This window comes from Chelonoidis abingdonii, chromosome 5 (genome assembly GCF_003597395.2).
Source record: "Chelonoidis abingdonii isolate Lonesome George chromosome 5, CheloAbing_2.0, whole genome shotgun sequence".
Lineage (NCBI taxonomy): Eukaryota > Metazoa > Chordata > Testudines > Testudinidae > Chelonoidis > Chelonoidis abingdonii.
Window position 1 is genome coordinate 91,394,370 of NC_133773.1, and position 25,030 is coordinate 91,419,399.

The 25,030-nt window shown below is 41.1% G+C and overlaps 1 protein-coding gene across 3 annotated transcripts in view; it reads right to left on the reverse strand.

The window, feature by feature from the left end:
* Positions 1-25,030, reverse strand: part of CRACD (capping protein inhibiting regulator of actin dynamics) — a 258,245-nt gene that overhangs the window by 58,869 nt on the left and 174,346 nt on the right. For all 3 annotated transcript variants that reach the window (XM_032782743.2, XM_032782760.2, XM_032782752.2), the window contains one exon: positions 12,146-12,311. In XM_032782743.2, the coding sequence (XP_032638634.1) occupies positions 12,146-12,311 (166 nt within the window). The remainder of the gene's footprint in view (positions 1-12,145; positions 12,312-25,030) is intronic.

Consider the following 25,030-nt stretch of genomic DNA (forward strand, 5'->3'; position numbering starts at 1 on the left):
CCTGGGGCTCCAGATGCCTTTAAATGTCACCGGAGCCCCATGTGGTGCAGGCCAGGCGTCCTGGAAGGGCTGGCTAGGGGATGCGGACTTCAAACCCCACCCATTCTGCTCAAGGCCCCGCCCCTTCCAGATGCCAGAGTTGGCCCCGGCCCTGTACCTGTAAGTGTCTGGAGTTACTGTCACCCCTGATTTTAGCCCTCTTTAATCTAGGGGGATGAAGTCATATTTGAGATTCTGGACTAGGCCCATCTAGAGTGCATACGCACAAAGTCAACAATATCTTTAGGAAACACGGGATGGCGCTCATAAGTAACCAAATAATACATCTACCCTACACTGTTCTCTCTCTCTCTCTCTCTCACACACATCCCCCCCCCCCCAATATTTTTGTGATGGTCCCAAAAAATTTGATGGGAGAGAAATTTGATGGGAGCAGATTCCTGGCTGCATTGTACTTCTTTAAATTACATGGAAATCTGAGCCACATGGTGAACATATCACCAGAGTAGATGCTTTAAAAAATATTAAAGCAAATTTAAATAAGGAGGCAATGATGCAGTGTTCAGAAGCAGGAATGCAAAGGAGTTTTTTCTATTCATTATCTCTTGCTTACTTCGTTAAACATTATGAAATACTTTAAGGTAAATATTGAGTAATTACTTTGGTAATGATAAAAATCACTTTAGAAATTAGGAAAATATTAGCATTTTAAGTCAGTTTCTATGATGAGAGTGAATAGCATTGATCAACAGTTTCTATCTATTGCGATGTCTTGAACAGATTAGTTATTTTCAGTCACACAAAATGTTAAATAGAAAATTAAATATTTACATAAACTACACTGGAGATGCAGAAGAGTGGTATTATATAACCATAGTGTATACATTGTATCATATCCTATTCCTGACTTATAGAATTCACTGTACTGAGAGAACTGGGAGGATACAGAATATAAGAACGGCCAAACTGGGTCAGACCAATCGTTCATCTAGCCCACTATCCTGTCTTCCAACAGTGGCTCATGCCAGATGCTTTAGAGGGAATGAACAGAACATGGTAATTTCGAGTGAGCCATCCCCTGTCATGCAGTCCCAGCTTCTGGCAATTGGAAGTATAGCAACACCCAGAGCATGGGATGGTGTCCCTGACCACTTTTGGCTAACAGCCACTGATGAACCTATCTGCCATGAATTTACCTAATTTTTTTTGACCACAGCTATACTTTCAGCCTTGAGTGAAATAATACTTCCTTGTGTTTGTTTTAAATCGGCTGCCTATTAATTTCATTAGGTGACTCCTAGTTCTCTTTATCTGAAGGTGTAAATAATACTTCCCTATTCACTTTCTCCATACACTTCATGATTTTATAGACCTCTATCATAACCCCCCTTAGTCATCTCTTTTATAAGATGAACCATCCCAGTCTTTTTAAATCGATATGCCTAAACATTTTTGTTGCTCTTATCTGTACCTTTTCCAATTTTAATGTATCTTTCTTGAGATGGGATGACCAGAACTGCATGAAGTATTCCAGATGTGGGCATACCATGGATTTATATAGTGACATTATGATATTTTCTGTTTTACTATGTATCCCTTTCCTAATGTTCCTAACTCTGTTAGCTTGTTTGACTGCCATGCTCACTGAGTGGATGTTTTCAGGGAACTATCCATGATGATGCCAAGATCATGGTAACGGCTAATTTACATCTAGTCATTTTGTATGTATAGTTGGGATTTTTTCCAATCTGTGTTACTTTACATTTATCAATAAGGCTACGATTTAGTCACAGACGTCGCCGAAGTCACAGAATCTGTGATTTCCAGCAACCTCTGTGACTTCAGCCTGTGATGGTCGGGAGCTGCAGGCAGCAGACAGTGGAGGCCCCCCAGCTGCAGGCAGTGGGGGAACCCTGCAGCTCCCAGCCATCATAGAGGGGGAACCCCTGAGCTCCTGGCTGACATGGATGGTGGGGGAACCCCCAAGCTCCCGGCCATGATAGGCAGTCTGCATTCCAATCAGAGGCATGACTGCAGCATGGATGGGCATATCCATGTACTAGCTTTAATCTAGCTAGCACAGCTAAAAATAGCTATAAGGACGTAGTGGCATAAGCTACCAACCAGAGTCCCCACTGAAGCCCATGCCACCATGTCTTCACTGCTATTTTAGCCATTCTAGCTAGATTAAAGCTAGCACGGGAATGCCACCCCAGACTGCAAATCCCTACAGGATTTGGATTCAGGCATGCAGATGTAAAAGGCTAGTAAACTAGCCCACTGAATCTCCTAATACACAATGACTTTTAATAAATCTTCAATAGAAATAAAAATTCAAGAGTGGGCTCCTTTAAGACAGATTCACTTATGTAATAGCTTCTCCTTTCCTCTCCCTTGGCCTCTCCCTCCGCCCTGCCTGTCTCTAGCTTTTCTCAGATTGGGTGATGGTGGGAGGCAGGTTTCTCAGAAGAAATTCAGGAGTATGCTTCTCCAGTCAAGAGACTGTCACATATACAACATACAGCTCTACACAGAGAAGTGTAGCCTATTTTGTACTGCTGTGTTAAAATCGTGTGTATAGTACTATCACCATCTGCTTCTGACTGATGGAAGGCTCTAGGGGTAAAGAGAAGTTCTGATATAGCTGAGCTACAGAGGAGACCCACTGCTCTAGCTTTAGTCCATACAATGTTTATTACTTACTTTGCTCATCTATGTACCGAGTGATTCAAATTGGGGAAAATATTTGCCTTAAACCTCAAATCCACTTGCAATGATTTTTGGGTGTGGAGTTGGGCAAATACAGTACTGCTAAAAGTAGTAACGCTTGCTAAAAATTTCTAAATTAAATTTGCTTCAGTTATGCGACTGTGTTCACTTTTCATGGATATTTGTTCAATTGATATTTTCTGGCACAAATGATCAAGAAAAGAGAATTTTAAAGTCTCCTTTGTGAATATTCACAGAAACCAAATTTTGATTAGTATAAGTATTTGGCTTGCACACTCATTCAGTCAGGGATATAAACCAACACCATGTGACTTATCTGACAAACTGCAACCAAGAAACACAGCTCAAATAGTGGATATCAAATATCCACAAGACACTTCACTAGCCAAAGAGAGCTTAAAAAGAAATTAAAAAACAATTCAAATAAATAATGTGTTTAGAGAAATCAGAGTCTGTTCGTAGCCATTCCACAAGCAAAAAGGAAACTAATTTCATCTTATTAAAACTACTTCTATGAATTATTTGCACAAGTCTATTGGGTGTGGGGTTGCAAATCTCAGACCATGCTTACAACAATTCAGGAACCATGAGCCTCCCTCCTCCCAGTTGGTCTTCCCCACTCCAGAGAATTTGGTTGAGTTAAAGAAGGGAAGGGGACCCCTTTGGGTAACAAACAGCTATATTTGGGGGATGGAAAATTGTTGACTGTGAAGGTTCTCCTTGGAGAATTAAGCCTATCTGTGCAGAGGCAGGTTCAGTTCCAGCTCCTGTGAACCAAACTACAGCATTCAAACTTACAAACCTCTTGTCTGCAATATCAACAGAGCTTTAGCAAAGATTTTCTACTGTAATATATTTATAGTGTATAATCTCTAAGGTTGTCTCAGTACATCAGAAAACAGAACAGAGAGAGCTGAACTTTCCATGGGGCAGAGATCATGTCTTTGTTTATGATGTTTGCATAGTACCAAGTTCAATAAATAATAAAATGAATTTAAGAATAAGTGGCAAATCACAGTTCTAGAATAGAAGTTACGTGATGGATGATTTCCAGAGACTTGTATAAAGCCTTACTAACTCAAATCAACTTTACTATTACTTGCTTTGTAATAAGTGCTGTTACAGTTTCACTTTACAGTTTGCATGCAGCAGTTGAGGACATAGGTTGATAAGTATCGGCTGAGGTTTGTAAACTTGGGAAAGGTACGATGAAGGTGGATAAAAGGTTCTTCTCTCCCCTCAAGGGAGCAGGGTGGGGTGAGCTATGTGGAAGCAGCTTCTCCTCCTACTGGGGAATTGTAAAATGAGATGGAAGAACATATTAACATGCACATACCAGGATGCTGAGTGAGTGATGTGTACTTGATGATTCCAATGCCTGTTTAGAACAGAGAACTGGCAGGCAGGATTCCCAGATTCTGTTTCTGTTTTGCTACTCAGCATGAAATCATACAAAATCATTTAAGATCTCTGTGTCTTAGCTCACCCATGAGTAAAACAGGGATAAAAAATGCATATAAATCATAGAGGCAGGGGACAATACTCGTATTGTAAACAAAATTAATACAGAGCTAATGATAAAAAGTTAATTAATCCCAAATAGGTCTAAAGGTAACAGATATAGATTATTAAGATGATTTGTTAGCAATTGAATAGAAAGTTCATGTGTGTTTATAAGGATTAAATAGCAATTAAAAACCAATATAATTAATATTTTGCATTTTTACAGTGTTTTCTCATCTGAGGATCTCAAAGCCACTGTACAAACACTAATGAATTTTGACACAACCTCTCTGTCTCTCTCAGGGAATAGCACCTGTGCTATTTCCTACCAAAGAAAAGTGATTGTTTTAAACACGATCAAAATATGTTTAAAAGTATTTTCCCCAGTATTCTCCCCTCTCTGCCTGACAGTTACTGAGGACAGCGGGAGCCAGTTTGTGTGGTCCATCATGTGCAGAGTCAGCCAGAGATGGTTCAGGATATGAAAGAGGTTCCCTATGCCTAGATCAGGGGCTAGTCAACATTTGTGGAGAGAAAAGGTTTGCTGTAGAGCCTGCGATACTAAGTACTGGCAGGTAGTTTCATCTCTTTGTGAAAACAGACACAGCAATAAAAAGAAACCTATCCATTCCCACTTCTTTTCTTGTCTCCACCTTCCCAAAGCGACTTCTTTGCTTTCTTTTCTTCTTAAAAGACTAACAACAAATAAAGCTAGCACAAACAACTAAAAGCTGTGGGGTTTATTCCAAAATAACTGAGGAAACATGACAATGTTAGTGGTGATGGGCAACACTGCCCAATTTTATGGGAAAACTGAAACTTTAATTAAAATTTTAAGTGTATTTGATCTTTGTAGGTTCTTATTCCTTCTGAACCAGGCATAGAGCTGTATCCTAGTTTTACAACAGGCTACATAAAGAGCAGCGGCAAAGTCAGTACAAACTAAAATTTCATAGATAGGGTTGTTGATTAATCACAGTTAACTCAGGTGATTAACTCAAAAAAATTCATTGTAATTAAAAAAATTAATTGTGATTAATCACAGTTTTAATCACACCATTAAACAATTTAATCCCAATTGATATTTATTAAATATTTTGGATGTTTTTCTACATTTTCAAATATATTGACTTCATATACAAAACAGAATACAAAGTGTACAGTGCTCACTTTATATTATTTTTAGTACAAATATTTGCCCTGTAAAAATGATAAACAAAAGAAATTGTATTTTTCAATTCACCTCATACAAATACAATCTCTTTATCATGAAAGTGCAACTTACAAATGTCAATTTTTTTTGTTACATAACTGCACTCAAAAACGAAACAGTGTAAATCTTTACAGCCTATAAGTCCATTCAGTCCTACTTCTTGTTCAGCCACCATTAAGACAAACAAGATTTTTACATTTACGGGAGATAATGCTACCCGCTTCTTATTTATAATGTCACCTGAAAGTGAGAACAAGAGTTCATGTGGCAAGGTATTTATGTGCCAGATATGCTAAACATTTGTATGCCCCTTCATGCTTTGCCCAGAAGAGAGATTTCCATGCTGATGACACTCATTAAAAAAATGTGTTAATAAAATTTGTTACTGAACTCCTAGGGGAGAATTGTGTGTGCCTCCTGCTCTGTTTTACCCACATTCTGACATATATTTCATGTTATAGCAGTCTCAGATGATGACTCAGTACATGTTGTTTGTTTTAAGAACACTTTCACTACAGATTTGACAAAATGCAAAGAAGGTACTAATGTGAGATTTCTAAAGATAGCTACAGCTCTCAATCCAAGGTTTAAGAATCTGAAGTGCCTTCCAAAATCTGAGAGGGACGAGGTGTGGAGCATGCTTTCAGATGTCTTAGAGGAGCAACACTCCAATGCGGAAGTAGTTCAGAATGGGGAACTACACAAAAATGAGGTGGTTAATTAAACAGAAATTAAAAGCTACAGTGCCAAAAGTAAAATCCCTGCAAGCTGAATGGAAACTTTTAAAAGACACCATAATAGAGGCTCAACTTAAATGTATTCTCCAAATTAAAAAACATAGTAAGAGAACCAAAGAAGAGCAACCGTGGCTAAACAACAAAGTAAGAGAAGCAGTGAGAGGCAAAAAGGTATCTTTAAAAAGTGGAAGTTAAATCTTAGTGAAGAAAATAAAAAGGAGCATAAACTGTGGCAAATGAAGTGTAAAAATATAATTAGAAAGGCCAAAAAAGAATGTGAAGAACAGCTAGCCATGACTCAAGAAGTAATAGCAAAAAATTTTTAAGTAGATCAGAAGCAAGAATCCTGTTAACAACCAGTGGGGCCACTGGATGATCAAGATGCTAAACGAGCACTCAAAGACGATAAGGCCATTGCGGAGAAACTAAACGAATTCTTTGGATTGGTCTTCATAGTTGAGGGAGTTTCCCAAACCTCAGCCATTCTTTTTAGATGTCAAATCTGAGGAACTGTCTCAGACTGAGGTGTTATTTGAGGTGGTTTTGGAACAAATTGATAAACTAAACAGTAATAAGTCACCAGGACCAGATGGTATTCACCCAAGAGTTCAGAAGGAACTCAAATGTGAAATTGCAGGACTACTAACTGTCGTCTGTAACCTATCATTTAAACCAGCTTGTGTACCAAATGACTGGAGGATAGCTAATGTGATGCCAATTTTTAAAAAGGCTCCAGAGGTGACCCTGGCAATTACAGGCTGGTAAGCCTGACTTCAGTACTGGGCAAACTGGTTGAAACTATAGTAAACAATAAAATTGTCAGACACATAGATAAACATTTGTTGGGGAGGAGTCAACATGATTTTTGTAAAGGGAAATCATGCTTCACCAATCCACTTGAACTTTTTGAGGGGGTCAACAAGCATGCGGACAAAGGAAATCTGGTGGACATACTGTATTTAGATTTTCAGAAAGCCTTTGACAAGGTCCCTCACCAAAGGCTCTGAAGCAAAGTAAGTAGTCATGGGATAAGAGGGAAGATCCTCTCATGGATTGGTAACTGGTTAAAAGATAGGAAACAAAGGGTAGGAATAAATGGTCAGTTTTCAGAATGGAGAGAGGTAAATAGCAGAGTCCTCCAGGACTGTACTGGGCCCAGTCCTATTCAACATATTCGTAAATGATCTGGAAAAAGGGGTATATAGTGAGGTGGCAAAATTTTGCAGGTAATACAACATAGTTAAGTCCCAGGCAGACTGCGAAAAGCTACAAAAGGATCTTTCAAAACTGGTGACTGGGCAACACAATGGCAGATGAAATTCAGTGTTGATAAATGCAGAGTAATGCATACTGGAAAACATAATCCCAATTATACATATAAAATGATGGGGTGTAAATTGCTGTTACCACTCAAGAAAGAGATCTTGGGTCATTGTGGATAGTTCTCTGAAAACATCCACTCAATGTGCAGCAGCTGTCGAAAAAGGGAACAGAACGTTGAGACTCATTAAGAAAGGGATAGATAATAAGACAGAAAATATCATATTGCTTCTATATAAATCCATGGTACGCCCACATCTTGAATACTGTGTGCAGATGTGGTTGCCCCATCTCAAAAAAGATATATTGGACTTGGAAAAGGTTCAGAAAAGGGCAACAAAAATGATTAGGGGTCCAGATAGACTGCTGTATGAGAAGGGATTATTAAGACTGGGACTTTTCAGCTTGGAAAAAAGATGACTAAGGGGGGGATATGATAAAGATCTATAAATTCATGACGGGTGTGGAGAAAGTAAACAAGGAAGTGTTATTTACTCCTTCTCATAACACAAGAACTAGGGGCCACCAAATGAAATTAATAGGCAGTAGGTTTAAAACAAAGAAAATGAACACACAACGCGCAGTCAACCTGTGGAATGCCTTGCCAGGTTGTTGTGAAGGCTAAGACTATAACAGGGTTAAAAAAAGAACTAGATAAATTCATGGAGGATAGGTCTCTCATTGGCTATTAGCCAGGATGGACAGGGATGGTGTCCCTAGCCTCTGTTTGCCAGAAGTTGAGAATGGATGACAGGGGATGGATCACTTGATAATTATCTTTTCTGTTCATTCCTTCTGGGGCACCTGGCATTGGCCACTGTCGGAAGATAGATGGACCTTTGGGCTAGATGGACCTTTGTTCTAACCCAGCATGGCCATTCTTATGGAACTACAGAACCTGAATCACCAAAAAAGAAAATCAATCTTCTGCTGGTGGCATCTGACTTAGATGATGAGAATGAACATGCATTGGTCTGCACTGTTTGAGTCGTTATCGAGCAGAACTTGTCAACAGCATGGACGCATGTCCTCTGGAATGGTGGCTGAAGCATGAAGGGACATACGAATCTTTAGCGCATCTGGCATGTAAATGTCATGCGACACTGGCTACGACAGTGCCATTTGAATGCCTGTTCTTACTTTCAGGTGATACTGTAAACAAGAAGTGGGCAGCATTATCTCCTGCAAATGTAAACAATCTTGTCTGACTGAACAAAAAGTAGGACTGAGTGGACTTGTCGGCTCTAAGTTTTACATTGTTTTATTTTGAATGCAGTTTTTTTGTACATAATTCTACATTTGTAAGTTCAACTTTCATGATAAAGAGATAGCACTACAGTACTTGTAATGGAGGAATTAAAAAATGCTATTTTTTTTGCAGTGCAATTATTTGTAATAAAATATAAAGTGAGCACTGTACATTTTATGTGCTGTGTTGTAATTAAAATATATTTGTAAATGTAGAAAACGTCCAAAAATATTTAAATAAATGGAATTCTATTATTGTTTAACAGTGCAATTAACATGTAAGTATAATATTCCTATTCCAGTTGATTTATTTTATAATTATGTGGTAACAATGAGAAAGTCAGCAATTTTTCAGTATCAGTGTGCCGTGACACTTCTGTATTTTTATGTCTGATTTTTTAAGTTTTTAAGTGAGGTGAAACTTGAGGGTATACAAGACAAATCATACTCTTGAAAGAATTATAGTAGTCTGGAAAGGTTGAGAGCCACTGGTTTAGAGTACATACCTTACAAATAGGCACAGTATGTATAAAGATATACATTTAACTAGGAATACAATTTAATAGCAGCAATACAACAATAATGATAAAAACCCAGATTTGTACAATGAATCTTTCTGTTGGAACGTTAAGCCTGATTTTTTCCACTCCATTTCTGTCAGCATAGCTCTGATGGCACAGGACTTACACAGGCAAAAACAGTTGCAAGTAAGATCAGAATAAAGCCCCTTCCCATTTGCTGACCATCTCTGATTCTAATTTTGCAAGCTGTTTTAATACTGTAGTTTTTTAATTTAACAGAGTGGATGAAGCCATACTCGATCATTCCATTGATTGCTTCAGGAAAAAAAACTGGCTGTGAAATCTTTAACAAACATCACACCCACCACAATCTCTCTACTGCCAAGAGGGCAGTTATACAGTCCCTGAAATCTAACCACCAGACAGCGATCAAATCAGCAGACGAAGGGGGGAGGGGAGGGCGCCACTGTAGTCCTCAACCATGATGACTATGTTAATGAGGCCAACTGACAACTCTGTGACACCACCTATTATAAAGGACTCAAAGAAGTCCCCACACCACAATTTATGCAGGAATTTAAGGATACCATCAAATCCTTCCCCAAATAACTCCAAGAGGAACTCTACAAACTCATCCCACACAAATCCACAGTCCTTCTGCATGCTTCCCAAGATAAACAAGGGAACACAGGCAAACCATCATATCTGGCCACAGCACTCTTACTGAAGAAATATCAGGTCTCACATAACCTATCCTCAAACCACTCACCATACAAAGGGCTAGCTTCCTCTAGGAGGCAATTGACTTCCTCCAAAAACTTTGCAACAGTAACAACCTCCCTCAGAACACCATTCTTGCCATTATGGATGTCACTTCCTTATACACCAACATCCCTCACGATGGCATAAATGCTTGCCTCATATATTTACAAGACAATGGACAACCCTCAGATATCCACTCCAAACACATTGCCAAACTCATCCATTTCATCCTCATCCATAAAAATTTTACATTCAACAACAAACACTTTGTCCAAACCATGGGAACAGCCATGGGTCCTAGGATGACTCTCCAATATGCCAACCTTTTCATGGGCCACCTTGAAGAAGAATTTCTGGACAAACGCACCATAAAATGAATGATATGCCTGAGACACAGCAATGGTATTTTCACCCTCTGGACAAATGACAAACTCCCTCATAGATTTCCACAAAACTTAAACCTCCACCACCTGTCCATTAAACTCTCACTGGAACAGTGTCACACTAGCATCGACTTCAACAATGGAATCCAACAGACAACTATATACAAGAGACCTAACCACCCCAAAAAATCTTTACCTACACCCAAACACTCAAATTCCACATAATATCTTCCGAGGAAAAAGTCCAAGATATAAAACTTAACACACTCAGAACTACCTTCACCAAACAAGGACATTCTATGAGATAAGTAGGTCACATAATGGAACAGGCCATCCAAATACCTTGAGAGAACCTGCTTCAGTATAGAAATAAACTCCCTCCAACCACACATTCCTAGCTGTCACCTACTACCCACACTGGAACCTATATGAAGTATCATCAAACACCTACAACCATATTAATAGAGACCCCATCCTGAAAGAAATCTTTCCTGAACCCCCTCTTCTGGCCTTCAAACAACCCCCCAACCTTTCTAAGCTCATCATCAGAACCAAGCTCTTCACAGACCAGGCCATCAAAACTCAAAGTAGTACCAGACCCTGCCAGAACAACAAATGCAAAATCTGCAGACACATCTGTACTGCTACAATGAGCAACACCCCCTCCCAACAAGATCCATGGGTCCTATGCATGCCTATCACAACATGTGGTGTACCTCATCCAATGTATTAAATGCCTCAACCACAACTATGTGGGTGAAACCAGACAATCACTATGCTCACCAATGAACACTCTCAGGAAAATGCTAAAAGACAAAAACAGCATATCACCTGTGCATGAACACTTTCCACAAAGCACATTTATACTCCTCATCTTGCAAACAGAAAGTATGAGAAAATAGCACCCTATGGTGATAGGTTTTGACCAGAAATGAGCACAGGTACATATGGTTCTGGACTAGCAGAGAATGTAGGCTCTACTGACCTTGCTATCATTTCTGCACATGCCTTTGCCTCTACTTTTGACATATCTATTCCTGGCATGAGCCTGGCACTTTGTGCAGTTTCTTTGGTAATTTCATTATTTTTGCTCCTCCCCATCACTTCTGCTACACATGGACACAAAGTGGCTTCTGACACATTGCCATTGGATTTTATATTAATAACTTTTTTCCATATTTTTGAATTTATAACTAAAAAAAGTTGCTGGGTTGAGAACCCTAAAGACTGCAGCTCTAGCAACAGAACAGGCAGGTCACGCACAGCAATGCGGCAAGCTTCCCCCACACTTCCCACCCGTAAGCTTCATTCCTGACCTGGAGGTACCACCTCGAGGGGAAAGCAAGTACAGCAGAGTCTCCACGCCCAGTCAGTTCAGGTACTAACTAGGGTACCCATTGTGCTAGTGGTCTCTCTGTCCTTAAATTTTACTAATCCATGAAAGTAGGTTTGAATTTGTTTGGTTTAACCCTGGACTTTCTTTTTTCTACACAGCTACACATGGAACCAACAACTGACATGTGCAAGAAGTTAAACACAGATCCTACGGTACAAGAATATGACTAGAAAGGCACATAGACACTCTAATATGCAGTGTACCACTTACTATCATTCAGTGCGAAGAAATTCTGTTTCATCAAAACAGGAACAACATTCATTACATCTACGACGATTCTTACAGCTTCAGTTTCAAACAAACACATTTAACAAATACATGTATGTTTTTACCTCAAACCATTGTTTGTTTCTTCATCTGAAGAGAGGCCATTGCATACATTCCCGAAAGAGTGGCTGGGTTTCAATTTGGCTTCCTCACAGTCTGATGTTGCGTCTCTCTTTTTCCTTTTACCAAAAAACTTCTTGAAAGGCTGGAATTTGCCTGCCCTTTTCTTGTCTGCAGATCACAAGACAAACACATATGGTAGCTTATCAAGGCTGCACTTTGGTGTGTGCTAGAAAATCACAACAGCTAGCACTTGCAAAGGAAAAATGAGGTCAAAGAGCAATCAGCAGCCTAAGCAAACCCTGTGCTTGGAATTTAAATACATGGCTGCAACACACTGTCAAGGCACAATATTGACAAAGCAAAACGAAGAGCAATAAAACACCTGCTCTCTGGATTAAAGATTCATGCTGAGGTGTCAGTGCCATCAAACATGTGGATGGGGGGAAAAAGATCATTTACAAGAGACAGAATGAAAGCCCAATAGAAGGAGATTCATTTTTAGATTTTGTGTAGTACTTTTCTTTTGTTCTGGTCACTAAAGGAAAGCTCTGCATTCATTACCATACTGCAGCAGGTGCTACATGCACTGGTTTGAATGGAAGAAACTGAAAATAACGTTGTATGTATTATTTATATCAAGCCATAGGTGAACAAGGCACTTTGAAGACAAACAAAGATAATGGGTTAAATTTTCAGAGTTACATCAGTGTACATCCAAAGTGAAGTCAATTGAGTTACTCTAGTTTTACTCCTGAGTGACTGAGAGCAGAATCTGGCCCAGCATTCCACCCTGAGGTATTTACAAACTGAAGTTAGACCCAAAACTCAGAGAAAGACAATTTGGCAGGCACAAGGAAGGAAACGGCAAGCAAAAAGAGAGGGAATACCACTTTTCACAGAGAACATAGACGACAAATAAATAAGTTTGCGAAGCTAAACTCCCCCCCCACAGCCTACACCAAAAAAATTAAAATAAATAAATAACTATGTAAAAAAAATCAAGGCTTATTGCTAAATGTTGGCATGGTGTAACAAAGGAGGAATTTCAAACATTTCGAAACTATCATAGTTTCGTTTCATTTACCCCAACTTAATTTTGCATTCAGCTACTGTCATAAACAGATAGTAAGAGTTAATAGAACAGAAGTACTTTATATCTCTTTTGACTGTAAAAGGTTAACAAATTCAGTAAGCCTGGCTGTCACCTGACCAGAGGACCAATCAGGGGACAGGATTCCTTCAAATCTTGAGGGAGGGAAGTTTTTGTGTGTGCTGTTAGTTTTTTGGTGTTTTCTTCTGGGTCTGAGGAGTTGACCAGACGTGCAACCAGGGTTTCTCTCAGATCTCTTGTTACAGGCTTTATTTTAAATATAAAGTATAGGTATAGATAGGCGTTAGGCTTATGTTTGTTTTCTTTATTTGCAATGTGCTTTTTTTTTGGGGCTGGGAAGGGTTTAATTGTGCATTTGGCTGGAAGGAGTTTCAAATTTTACTTGCATACTTAGGCTGGAGGATATTCCAGGTCGATAGCTGAATGACCTTACCGAATGCCATCTTAATTTACAAAGATTAATTTTTACTGTTTCTCTCTTTAATTAAAAGCTTTTTCTTGTTTAAGACCTGATTGTTTTTTATATCTGGTGAGACCCCAGGGACTGGGTCTTGGATCCACTTAGGGAATTGTGGGAGAAAGGAGGAAGGGGAGAGAAAGGTTAATTTTCTCTCTGTTGTTAGGAATGATTTTCTCGTCTCAGGGAGAATCTGGAGGGGGAGACGAGAAGGGAGGGGGAAGCGTGAATTTTCCTTTCTGTTTTGTGCGTCAAGGATTTTGAATCACAGGTGATTTCCAGGTTAACCAGGGAGGGGCAAGCTCCGGGGAGCACACGGTGGGGAAGCAGTTTACTTTCCTTGTGTAAGATCCAGACGGTCTGGGTCCTGGGGGTCCGCGCTGTGACAAGGGTATTGGGGACCAGAGCTGTACCAAGGCACTGGACATTCTGGTCGGTGGCAGTGCTACAGGTTCTAAGCTGGTAATTAAGCTTAGAGGAATTCATGCTGGTACCCCATCTTTTGGACGCTAAGGTTCAGGGTGGGGAATTATACCATGACAGCTACCTTAGAATGCACTCTCACTTTTGGAACTGCATCTCTTCTAATATTCCAATTTGAGATATATCATTTTCACCACTGTTTCACCTGTGACAAACATTTTCATAAGCCATCCAGAATTCTCAGACGTACTACCTACTCTCTCATTCACTCAATCTCTCTCTCTCTCTCACACACACACCCTCCCCAGGGAGCTGCTGCTCAGAAAAAGTATGACTTTTGTTGCAAGATACATGTGATACACGTGTAGGGACAACTGACCAATAAACCTGGAAACTACTGTGCTGCAGTAGTCTTATGATTAAGGGGCCAGATTCTCTACCTTTCTCCATAGCATTTGTCTTCATCTCTCCAGATAAAAAATTACCCTAAAGTGGGTGAGATCCTAATGGGTAAAGCACCAACATAGCCGACTTCCATGCCACACCCCTCTAGAGCCCTTACAGTACAGTGGGCATGTCAGGAGCAGGGAGGGGTTTGGCTAGAGTACACTGCTATCCAGCTATGCCCATCAGGCAGATGGTTTCTGGGGGCTGGGGTGAACTAGAAGAGCCCAGGAGCAGGGACAGAGATAGACACAGAATTAGAAGCTGTAAGAGACTCCCTGTTAGTTCACACCCCCATCATGTTACCAGAGGTGCCTGTTACTTTAGGGTACACTCATTTATTAGGGTTACTCTTTGGGGGAGGGTGTCTGTAATTCTATCAATGTAGTGCTTGTGTCATTTGTGTTCTCATACGGAGCTCTACTTCTCCCTTCTGCAACTTCCCTCCCAAAGGAGCTATCCTGCAGGACCTAGGTTCCCCAGGGCTGGGTTCTTCCAGCCCCAGAATCAGGGGAACACACACACACACACACACACTAACAGCGCATCTGAGAGAATCGGGTTAATTAGCACTCTGAAGCTGACCCCTTATATTTCCCTGGACTCAATAGACTGGGTCAAGCAACACTTCTAAGCTGTGACCCTCATATGCCCTTGGACTCAGCAGGCTGGGTCAAACAGCACTTGCAAGCTGCTACCCTCATATGCTCCAGGTTCAGCACATCCTTATCACCACTTTCACATTACAATTGTACTGGTAGTAACCCACTTGATGAGCAAACCCCACAGGATTTTGGGCGCTGCAGTAATCTTTAGATTAGGTACGAGGAACATTGCTGCAGAGTGAATGGGGAAGCCAAAACACACCCACGAGGGGGAATCATAGAATATTAGGGTTGGAAGGGACCTAAGGATGTCATTTAGTCCAAAGCAGGGCCAATTCCCAACTAAATCATCCCAGCAAGGACTTTGTCAAGCCTGACCTTAAAAATCTCTAAGGAAGGAGATTCCATCTCCTCCCTAGGTAACCCATTCCAGTGTTTCATCACCCTCCTAGTGATTTTTTCCCCCCTAACATCCAACCTACACCTCTCCCACTGCAACTTGAGACCATTACTCCATCCTCATTGGAACCTCCTTTCAGGTAGTTGAAAGCAGCTATCAAATCCCTCCCTAATTCTTCTCTTCTGCAGACTAAATAATCCCAGTTCCCTCAGCCTCTCCTCATAAGTCATGTGCTCCAGCCCCCTAATCATTTTTGTTGCCCTTCGCTGGACTCTTTCCAATTTTTCCGCAACCTTCTTGTAGTGTGGGGCCCAAAACTGGACACAGTACTCCAGATGAGGCCTCACCAGTGCCAAATAGAAGGGAATGATCACATTCCTCCATCTGCTGGCAATGCCCATACTTATATAGCCCAAAATGCCGTTAGTCTTCTTGGCAACAAGGGCACGCTGTTGGCTCATATCCAGCTTCTTGTCCACCATAATACCTATGTCCTTTTCTGCAGAATTGCTGCCTAGTGCTCGGTCTCTAGTCTGTAGCAGTGCATGAAATTCTTCCGTCTTAAGTGCAGGACTCTGCACTTGTCCTTGTTGAACTTCATCAGATTTCTTTTGGCCTAATCCTCTAATTTGTCTTGGTCCCTCTGTATCCTATCCTTACCCTCCAGCGTATCTACCACTCCTCCCAATTTAGTGTCACCTGCAAACTTGCTTAGGGTGCAATCCACAGCATCCTCAAGATCATTAATGAAGATATTGAACAAAACCGGCCCCAGGACCAACCCTTGGGGCACTTCGCTTGACACTGGCTGCCAACTAGACATGGAGCCATTGATCACTACCTGTTGAGCCTGATGATCTAGCCAGCTTTCTATCCACCTTATAGACCATTCATCTAGCCCATACTTCTTTAACTTGCTGGAAAGAATACTGTAGGACACTGTATCAAAAGCTTTCCTAAGGTCAAGGAATAAATCAAAGGGAGGGGGGGAGAGAGAGAGAGAAGCAGCTAGCTTAACCATGGAAGTTATTTATTGCTAGATAATAACCATACATGGAGAGTCAAACAAACAAGAGAGTTATAATATTCAATCTAACAAATTTGATTACAAAAGTCAGGTTTAGAGAACTATAACTGATCACACAAGTCAGGGTTAGAAGGCTATACCGAGAGAGAGAGAGAGAGAGAGAGAGAGAGAGATGCCGATACAGTGGGTTCTCTGGGGCTCAAGCACCCACTGGGAAAAATTAATGGGTACTCTGCACCCACCGGCAGCCAAGCTCCCCTCACCCCCCACCCTATCTCCTCCTCCTCCCCTGAGTGCGTCACGTCCCTGCTCCTTCGCCTACCTCCCAGCGCTTCCAGTCCAGCTGCTGCCAAACAGCTGTTTGGCAGTGTTAGCATGCTCCAAGAGGGAGGGGGAGGAGGTGGAATGCAGCAAGCTCAGGGGAGGAGGCAGGGCCAAGGTAAGGATTTGGGGAAGGAGTTGCAATAGGGGCAGGGAGGGGTCAGAGACTTTGGGGAAGGGATTGGAATGGGGGCGGGGGCAGGAAGGCGGGGTCGAGCACCCACTGGAAAGAGGGGAAGTTGGTGCCTATGGAGAGAGATGAGTTTTCACCACTCTCTGAAGCTTGAATTGATCAGGGTTCCCAACTGGGGGTAGTAGCTGAGGTTCCAGAGTGCTGGAGACAGGCAGCATGATCAGTCAGGAGAAGATGAAGTCCCAATGGAACTGATGCAGATGTTGGATCTAGGCATCAGAACACTTATCTGAGTATGGGTAGGAGTTTTTGTAGGGAAAGAACAATGGTTCAGGGGAGAACACTAGATTCGATTATGGGTAAACTGATGGCTCAAGGCAGTACACCAAAGTTGTTTTGTTCAGGCTAGACAATAGGAACTGATTATTCCTGGCGATGGGCGTTGTTCCTTACAAGGAGCTCACAATGCAATTAGGCAACTTCAGTATTTTGAATACCAATAAAGGATTTATTACTAGAATTGGTCTGATAATTGCTGAGTTGGGTGTGTGCAGGCAGGTTCATTAGCATCTGGAGCAGAGATTCCTCATCATGCAGTGCTTCCCTGCATTTCTAGTTCCAGAGTTCCGAGCGGTTCTTGCCTTGGAATCTCTGTTCTCCATTCTGTATGCCAATGGAGATGCCTCCCTGTCCCATCTTTGATGCAAATGAGGTTAGGGGAGTTTCTCTAATCCTGTCACCCTTGTCCGGAGGGGTTTAGGAGTCTCTTCCACTGCCTTTTCCTTGCTTTTTACAAATCTTTCTTCTGACCGGCTTTGGTTCAAACAGAGGCCTTCATGAGTCAGACAGGCTGGGTACTGGTTTCCCAAGAACACAGAGCTGATAGGTAACAATCAGTATGCCAAACAAATAATGCACGCAGTAGAGATATTAGCCCAAACCTTAAAGCCAAACAGATAACACTCTGCTCCAGTCAGCATATCATCTGAAAATCTCAAAGAAGTTTATAATGATGGATATCATTCTCCTCATTTTGCAGATGGGGCAACGGAAACACACACAGTTTATATGGCTTGCCCCAGTCACAAAGTGTGTCAGTGTCAGGGCCAGGAATAGATCTCTAGATTGCCTAATTTCCAGAGCCAAATTCAACCCAGCATGACCCACAGTGGGGCTGGGGAAAAAATGTTCAAATCAACGTAATCTCATGAGATTATGAGCGCTAGGACCCAGCAGGCGAAAAGCAAGGAGAGGGATGGAGTAGCCCTTTATGTCCCTCTGCTCAGTCCCTGCTCACCTTCAATTAACCCCATCTCACAGCTTCTCCTGCTTCCAGCCTGCACAGTCCTCAGGTTGCAGGGACTGTGGGGGAGATGGGAGAAACTCTTCCACCATTCACCCTCTAACCAGGCCTAGTACCCTACCAACTCTCAATCTTTGCAAGAACATCCTGGCATGAAACAACAGGTTAAAAAAGATTGAGAACCATAGCATTAGGCTACAGTTGGCCCAGATCTTCAAGCATTTGAGATTTTTCCTCATTTGGTAAAGGCACTGTCACAGTCCCTGAGTCGGCTGCACCTCTGATTCTGTCATGTGCTCCTCAAGAGCATCCCACTTAGGTCTCAGGCCTCCAACCATCACTTTTCTCATGATAGAATCCTATGATTCCTTCTCTTCAGTCCACGGTCTTTACTATAGATCCTTCCAAATCATTGCGGTTACCTCAGCAGGTCTGACTTCAGTTCAGCACCTGCATCCCCGCAGGGGCAATGACAGGGCGATCCAGTGACCAAATCACTTTCATAAAGCAAAGTACTATTTATTCAGAACAAAAGCATTTAAGAGAAAACATGTCTTAAAAACCATAAACAGCTTATATGCATGACTAGCTTACAAAGTGGTCCACCATCTCACTTGGGGACTTTGATAAAATACTTCAGGTCCTTCCAAAGGGTTTGGTTCTGCTGGTCATAGTCTCACGCTTGTCAGTTCTTTGACAGAGTTTCCCCCCTCCCAGGTCACTATTTTTATACCATTTCAAGTCCTTTGTGTTCTTAGGCCTCTTAAACTAGGTCAAACCAGTCTATAAAGCTTCCCTCTTGGGGGCAGGGGTAGGGGATAAAACTTCAAAATACTTGTTACATAGATTATTTCAGAATTGAAGATTTGCCTCAGTTACCTCCATTATCTTTAGCTCCTACAGGAAGCATTCCTTATCTTACTTACTACGCCACAAAATGCAAAAACTAGCAAGTGCATAAAGATACATGTAACATTTAACACATCACAGGCACTATTCATGAAAATGGCTCTTGTAGGCTGGTAGAGCACAGAACAAATTGTGCACTACCAGAGACAAGACTTGTGGAAGGAACTAGATTGCCACAGTTTCCATATGTCTACTACTATAACAGGGACAGATCTCTCCCTTCTTTTTCAAGAAGGATTTCAGTCTATACCATTCCAACAACACAGCTAGTTCACTCAGTGTATGCAGGGCCAGCACAATCCATTAGGTGACCTAGGTGGTCACCTAGGACGCTAACATTTGGGAGGCGGATGGCCAGATCTTCAGCCGCCATCGTCGTCGGCAGTATTTCGGAGGTGGGACCTTCTGCCACCTCTGTCGGGGGCGCCATTTCGCAGGCAGGACCTTCTGCCACCTAGGGCGCCAAAAAAGCTGACATTGCTCCTGAGGATATAGCATAAGCCAGTATAGTCACAATGACTTTTTGAAAGGGCCCTTGTATTTTCAGCCCACTTCTGCTGTCCTATCCCTTCTGTAGGCTGGTAACAGAACATCAAGTCTAAACCCGCATTGAACATAGGTCCAGAGATAAATTCAAGCCATAGATTTTTCATTAAACTAACAGCTGTGATCACAGTACTTATAATTAAAATATCTTTGTATATTTGTAGTCTAGGGTTTTCAAACGCTCATGTTCATTAAAGGAAGCAGTTTTAGGTATTGCTTCCACATATCAACATGTAGTTTGAAGATCATCATACAGCATTTGGGAAACCACAAACAACTGTAGTTTTTAATATGCACCATATTTTTATTCAAAATACCCCAATGTATGAAACTGTGCATAAGCTGTCTCCAAGCACATAGCAAATAATATGTGTTTTAGCTTTCTATAGAGACACCGACGGACCATTTGCTTTAAATGAGCAGATATTGGAGCTTCAGTGTGATAATCCCAGCAGAGAACAAAATATTTGCATCATTTTAGAACACCACCACTAAATGGGCTCACCCCTGCATCCCTTGCATATATTTAATTCCCAATGAAGTTAATGAAAGTTTTGAGAGGACAATTGTAGGATCAGGCCCAGGAGGAAAATTATGAGATATGCATACAACCAAAGTTCCCAAGGTAGAATAGGTTGATAAAAAACCATAAATTTAAGTCAGTAACATACACAAACACACACAGACATATGCTTAATTAACCTACCATCGGTGCCCTAATAAGGAAGAAATATCAATATATATTATTATGGCAACATTTCACTCTCTCAGTTCTTCCTATGTGATGCAACATGTCCCTCACTTTATATCTGCACATTACAGCTGCCATTCTTTCACATGAGGACAAGTTTTTCTTCAGAGCCAATAAATGTCAATCCTTTAACTCAAGCTGGATGGCTCACTGTTAAATGGATGGGCAATCTGAGACAGCCCTGGACCTCCACGGCTGAGCAAGCTGTGCTTGCAACATCCCCAGATCCTTCCAGCACTGACACAAGTAGTAGGCAATCCCACGTCTTCCATAGGACAGTGCAAGTTCACTACCACTTGGGCAAGGTCTTTGTAACAAGCTTTTGGTTGTTTCATAAATATTGTTTTATAAAACAAGATATTTGATGATTCCCAAGACCTAGAAAGTGGGACAAGTCTCCATTTCTATGCTGATATGACACTAAGAGGAATCAAGAAGTTGGAAATGTGGTGGACACAGATCTCCCAAAACCATAATGTGTCTGGCGCTCTAAGATGAAAGCTGACATTCCTTGCCATATTAAATGTTATGGAGGGTGATGATAATGGTGGAGCCCCTAGATGCTACAAGCATGTTTCAAAGACAATTACTGAAATAGCCTGAAAACAAATCTAGTCATAGGTGCAATTTCCTAGTGTTTTATTAACTACCAGATCTGGAATTATGCAAATTCAGCTCCAAGACAGCAAATGAAATAAGCAATCAAATCTTGTCCTTGCTTGGTTTACACAGCTTTTTCTTTATTTCTTTCAGAAAATCACTATGAATAGTTAATAGCAAATTAAGGAATGTTGTACTTCAGAATCTAAATCATGGAAAACTATGAGGTGTGAAGGCAATAGCTAAACAGAAATGGATGCAGGAAGTAGAACAACACATCTTATACAGCAAATGCTCCTTTTGTATCTGATGCCAGTGAAGTAGCAAGAACACATTAAAAACAATCTTTAACCTGTGATATAATTCCTCAGTTGCACCCCCATCAACAGATGCAACAGCTGCAGCACAGAGAGCTAGTTAAAGTGAAGCCTAATGCAACCTTTGGCATGCTACAATGTAGCACATGATCAGACTCATCTTTATTAGAAAAATGGGTCCCACAGACACAATCCATCTTTCACCTTAGTTCACTGCACTTGAAACTTGTAATCTCTACCAGGGACACCTCCCTAATAAAGCCGAAGGCAGCTGCAATCTACTGCATTTTATGCAAATTGGATCTGGCCCTGGGACTCCTGGCAAAAGCCCAAAGCACTCTTTCAGTTTGTCAAAGTATGGACACTCTTGCTCCAACAACTGTGGCAACTGACAAATCCCCTGCCCAGGGTAAACTCACAGTAAGAGTTGTAATTAAGGTACTCAAATGTCAATGGACTCCATTGCAATATATTTTCCATAGTGTCCTTTCAACAAATAGCATAAAGCACTCAACTCAGTTATGGGTCATATAAATTTAGATGTAACAGTTAAAGAGTAGAAGACATCAGTTGCTTGGATAGAATGTGGGAGAGTGTTCCCAAGCAATAGGTAAGAGACAGGTAAAAGACTGAGGCAGGGTGAAGGAGATGCCAAAACTTGTGGTGTTAAACCAGACAGGCACTTTTGAATCAAAAGAACAAACTTCATATGACAGATGTTAGTCACAGCCCATAATCCACTACTGGCAGGCCCTCAGTTACCATGGTTAGAGTGGTATAAACCTATACAGAATAACACAGAATAGGATTCAAAATAGGCAGAAAGCAAATGAAGGTGACAAATGCTGCAGGTTGTGATTAAAGAGAAGGGATACAGGGAAACTATGAAAAGGAATTACATTAGTCAAAAAGGGGAGTGTTGAAAGCATCGATAGGATGAAATCCTGGACCATTTGAAGTCAGTGGTAAAACTCCCATTGACTTCAACAGGGCCAGGATTTCAACCCTGATATTCAGCTAGGTAGGTGCTAGTTTGTGAAGATCACACAAAACTCATCAATATATCCATTCACTGTCCAAATTGTAGTTGCTTGCCCATTAACACCTGCATTCATGCAGTAGGTATACAGACTCTCAGAAGCAGCATTATATTCTATTTTAAATTTTGTACTGCGTTCATTTACCTTTTATACATTGGTTAAGTACAAGATATTAGCTAGACATGGACATAAAGTGACTTCTGACATTGTCCTTGGAGGTTAAACTATCTGTGTTCCTTGCCTGTGAATTTAATACTCATAAAATATACTGGACAGGAAACCCCTAAAACTGCAGTTCTATTGACAAAATAGGCAGAACATAGGCAGCGGCAGTGCAAGCTCCTTTACACTGTCCACCAACATTTATTATTATTTATACTTCAGTAATGGCTAAAGACTCTGAGATTGAAGTCCATTGGGCCAGGTACTGTACAAAAACATAATAAGAGACAGGCTCTTCCCCAAAGAGCTGAGTCTAAATAGAACAGAGACTGACAGACAGTGGATGGGAGGGGAAACAGATACATTCTAAGAGGTAAAGTGACTTTCCCAAGATCACACAAATGGTTAGTGGCAGAGAAGGGAACAGAACATAGGTCTCCTGACTCCTCGTCCAGTACCCTATTTATTAGACCTTTGGAGATAGGCCTTGACCTGGAGGCAGCAGCCCTAACTAATTATGTTTTTTGATCATGTGGGTGGGTGATTATGTACATAGGGCTGGAGTGATTTTCATAAAAATGTACTTAGTTACATATTGGTGTAAGAGAGCTACGGTATCCAATTACAAATGGTGGCTGCAATACATGTTTTTCTCTCATGTTTAGGAACATGTGTGTGAATGAGTGATCTGGATTAGAGGTCACAATAAATTTGGTATGAACCTTTATGTGGAAATTACTGAATTGAAATCTGCTTGTACATGACACTGCTCTACTACATGTAGTGTCAGAATCAAGGTAGCAATTTGATGTTTAGGATGAAGATGAAGAAATTTGGGCTGCCAGTGGTGGAGTGGAGGGAAGCAAAATGTAAACTGGAACTAAATAGTGGAACAGAGATGGAATGTTGAAGAACTTAAATGCTTATTTCCTTGCCTTTTTCTTTTTTTTTTAAATTAGCACTGGTGATAAAGTCTAGCAACCTCAGCTCTAAGGTAATGGAATTTTTGTGTGGGAATTTCCACTTTTTAAAAATAAGTATGTGTCAATATTGATAGCTGTCTATATTGCTAACTAGTAACGCTGATATGGATTACCCTCTATATGCACCTCCTGCAGAACCCATGTGCCCCCACTGACTTATTTCCCTTCCTGGTCCTCTGAAGAGCTGTGCCCCCTTCTCCCACAACCTTCCCCCATAGAACCCAGACCTTTCCCCAAGTTTCCTCCATTCACAGCCTGGACTGCCTCCATAATCCACCTTGGCCTCCTCCTCAACATGTCCTGCCCTGAATATCCCAAACTTTGCTGATTATTGTTGATAGATCTAAATGTGGATACATGTCAACCCTTACAAGCTGAATATGGTAGGGAGCAGTGTTCTCTGTGGGAAAGGATGGGGGTGACACGGAGGGGCAAAGAAGTAGAGTGGAGTGGAGGTTTGTTCTGCTGAATCTCCTAGGATTTAACAGACTGGAGCTTTTGTGCCTCTTTTCATTCATCAGACATCACAGCAGATCCACTTTTTGGACTATTTCTTTCATGACTCTCAGCTCATCTAGCTTCTCCAGATATTGGTTAAACAAGAACTAGGGGAATGTGGGGAGGGAAACAGTCCAAATGCAGAAGAATATGTAAATGCCAAGGAGAGTGAGTAATTATTGCAGTTAGTACAAGAAAAATAATGAGATGAAATAAAAAAAAAAGGAACATTTAGATCTGATATCATGAATAACTTCTAGACAGGTGAGTTCAGACCTCAGTTGTTTGAGAAATTTAAAACTAGACTGGACAAAATGCTGACAAGTATAGTGAACAATTCTCTCTCTTTTACACGTCTAACCTCTATGATGAAACTGAGAAACATTCAAATGACAGAGAACTTATGTAGGTCCAGAGATGTCAAGAGAAGATAAGTCAGTATCACCAGTTCGTATCAATCCCATGTGAAAACCAAAAATGATTTAAGTGTCAATAACACAGTCAAGAAAAATCTCTCTCTTGTAGATTCTACGCTACTTGCAAGGAAAAAGATGTCTCCACAGATGATATTGCCCTGTGTGTAGGGCCCTACCAAATTCACGGTCCATTTTGGTCAATTTCACAGTCAAGGATTTTAACAATTGTAAATTTCATGATTTCAGCTATTTAAATCTAAAATGTCAGCGTTGTAACCCTAGGGAGCCTGACTCAAAAAAGTTGTGGGGGTGTCACAACCCCTGTAGGAGGGGTTGTGATACTGCTTCCCTTACTTCTGCACTGCTGCTTATGGCCGCACTGCCTTCAGAGCTGGGCAGCTGGAGAGTGGCAGTTGCTAGCCAGGAGCCTAGCTCTGAAGG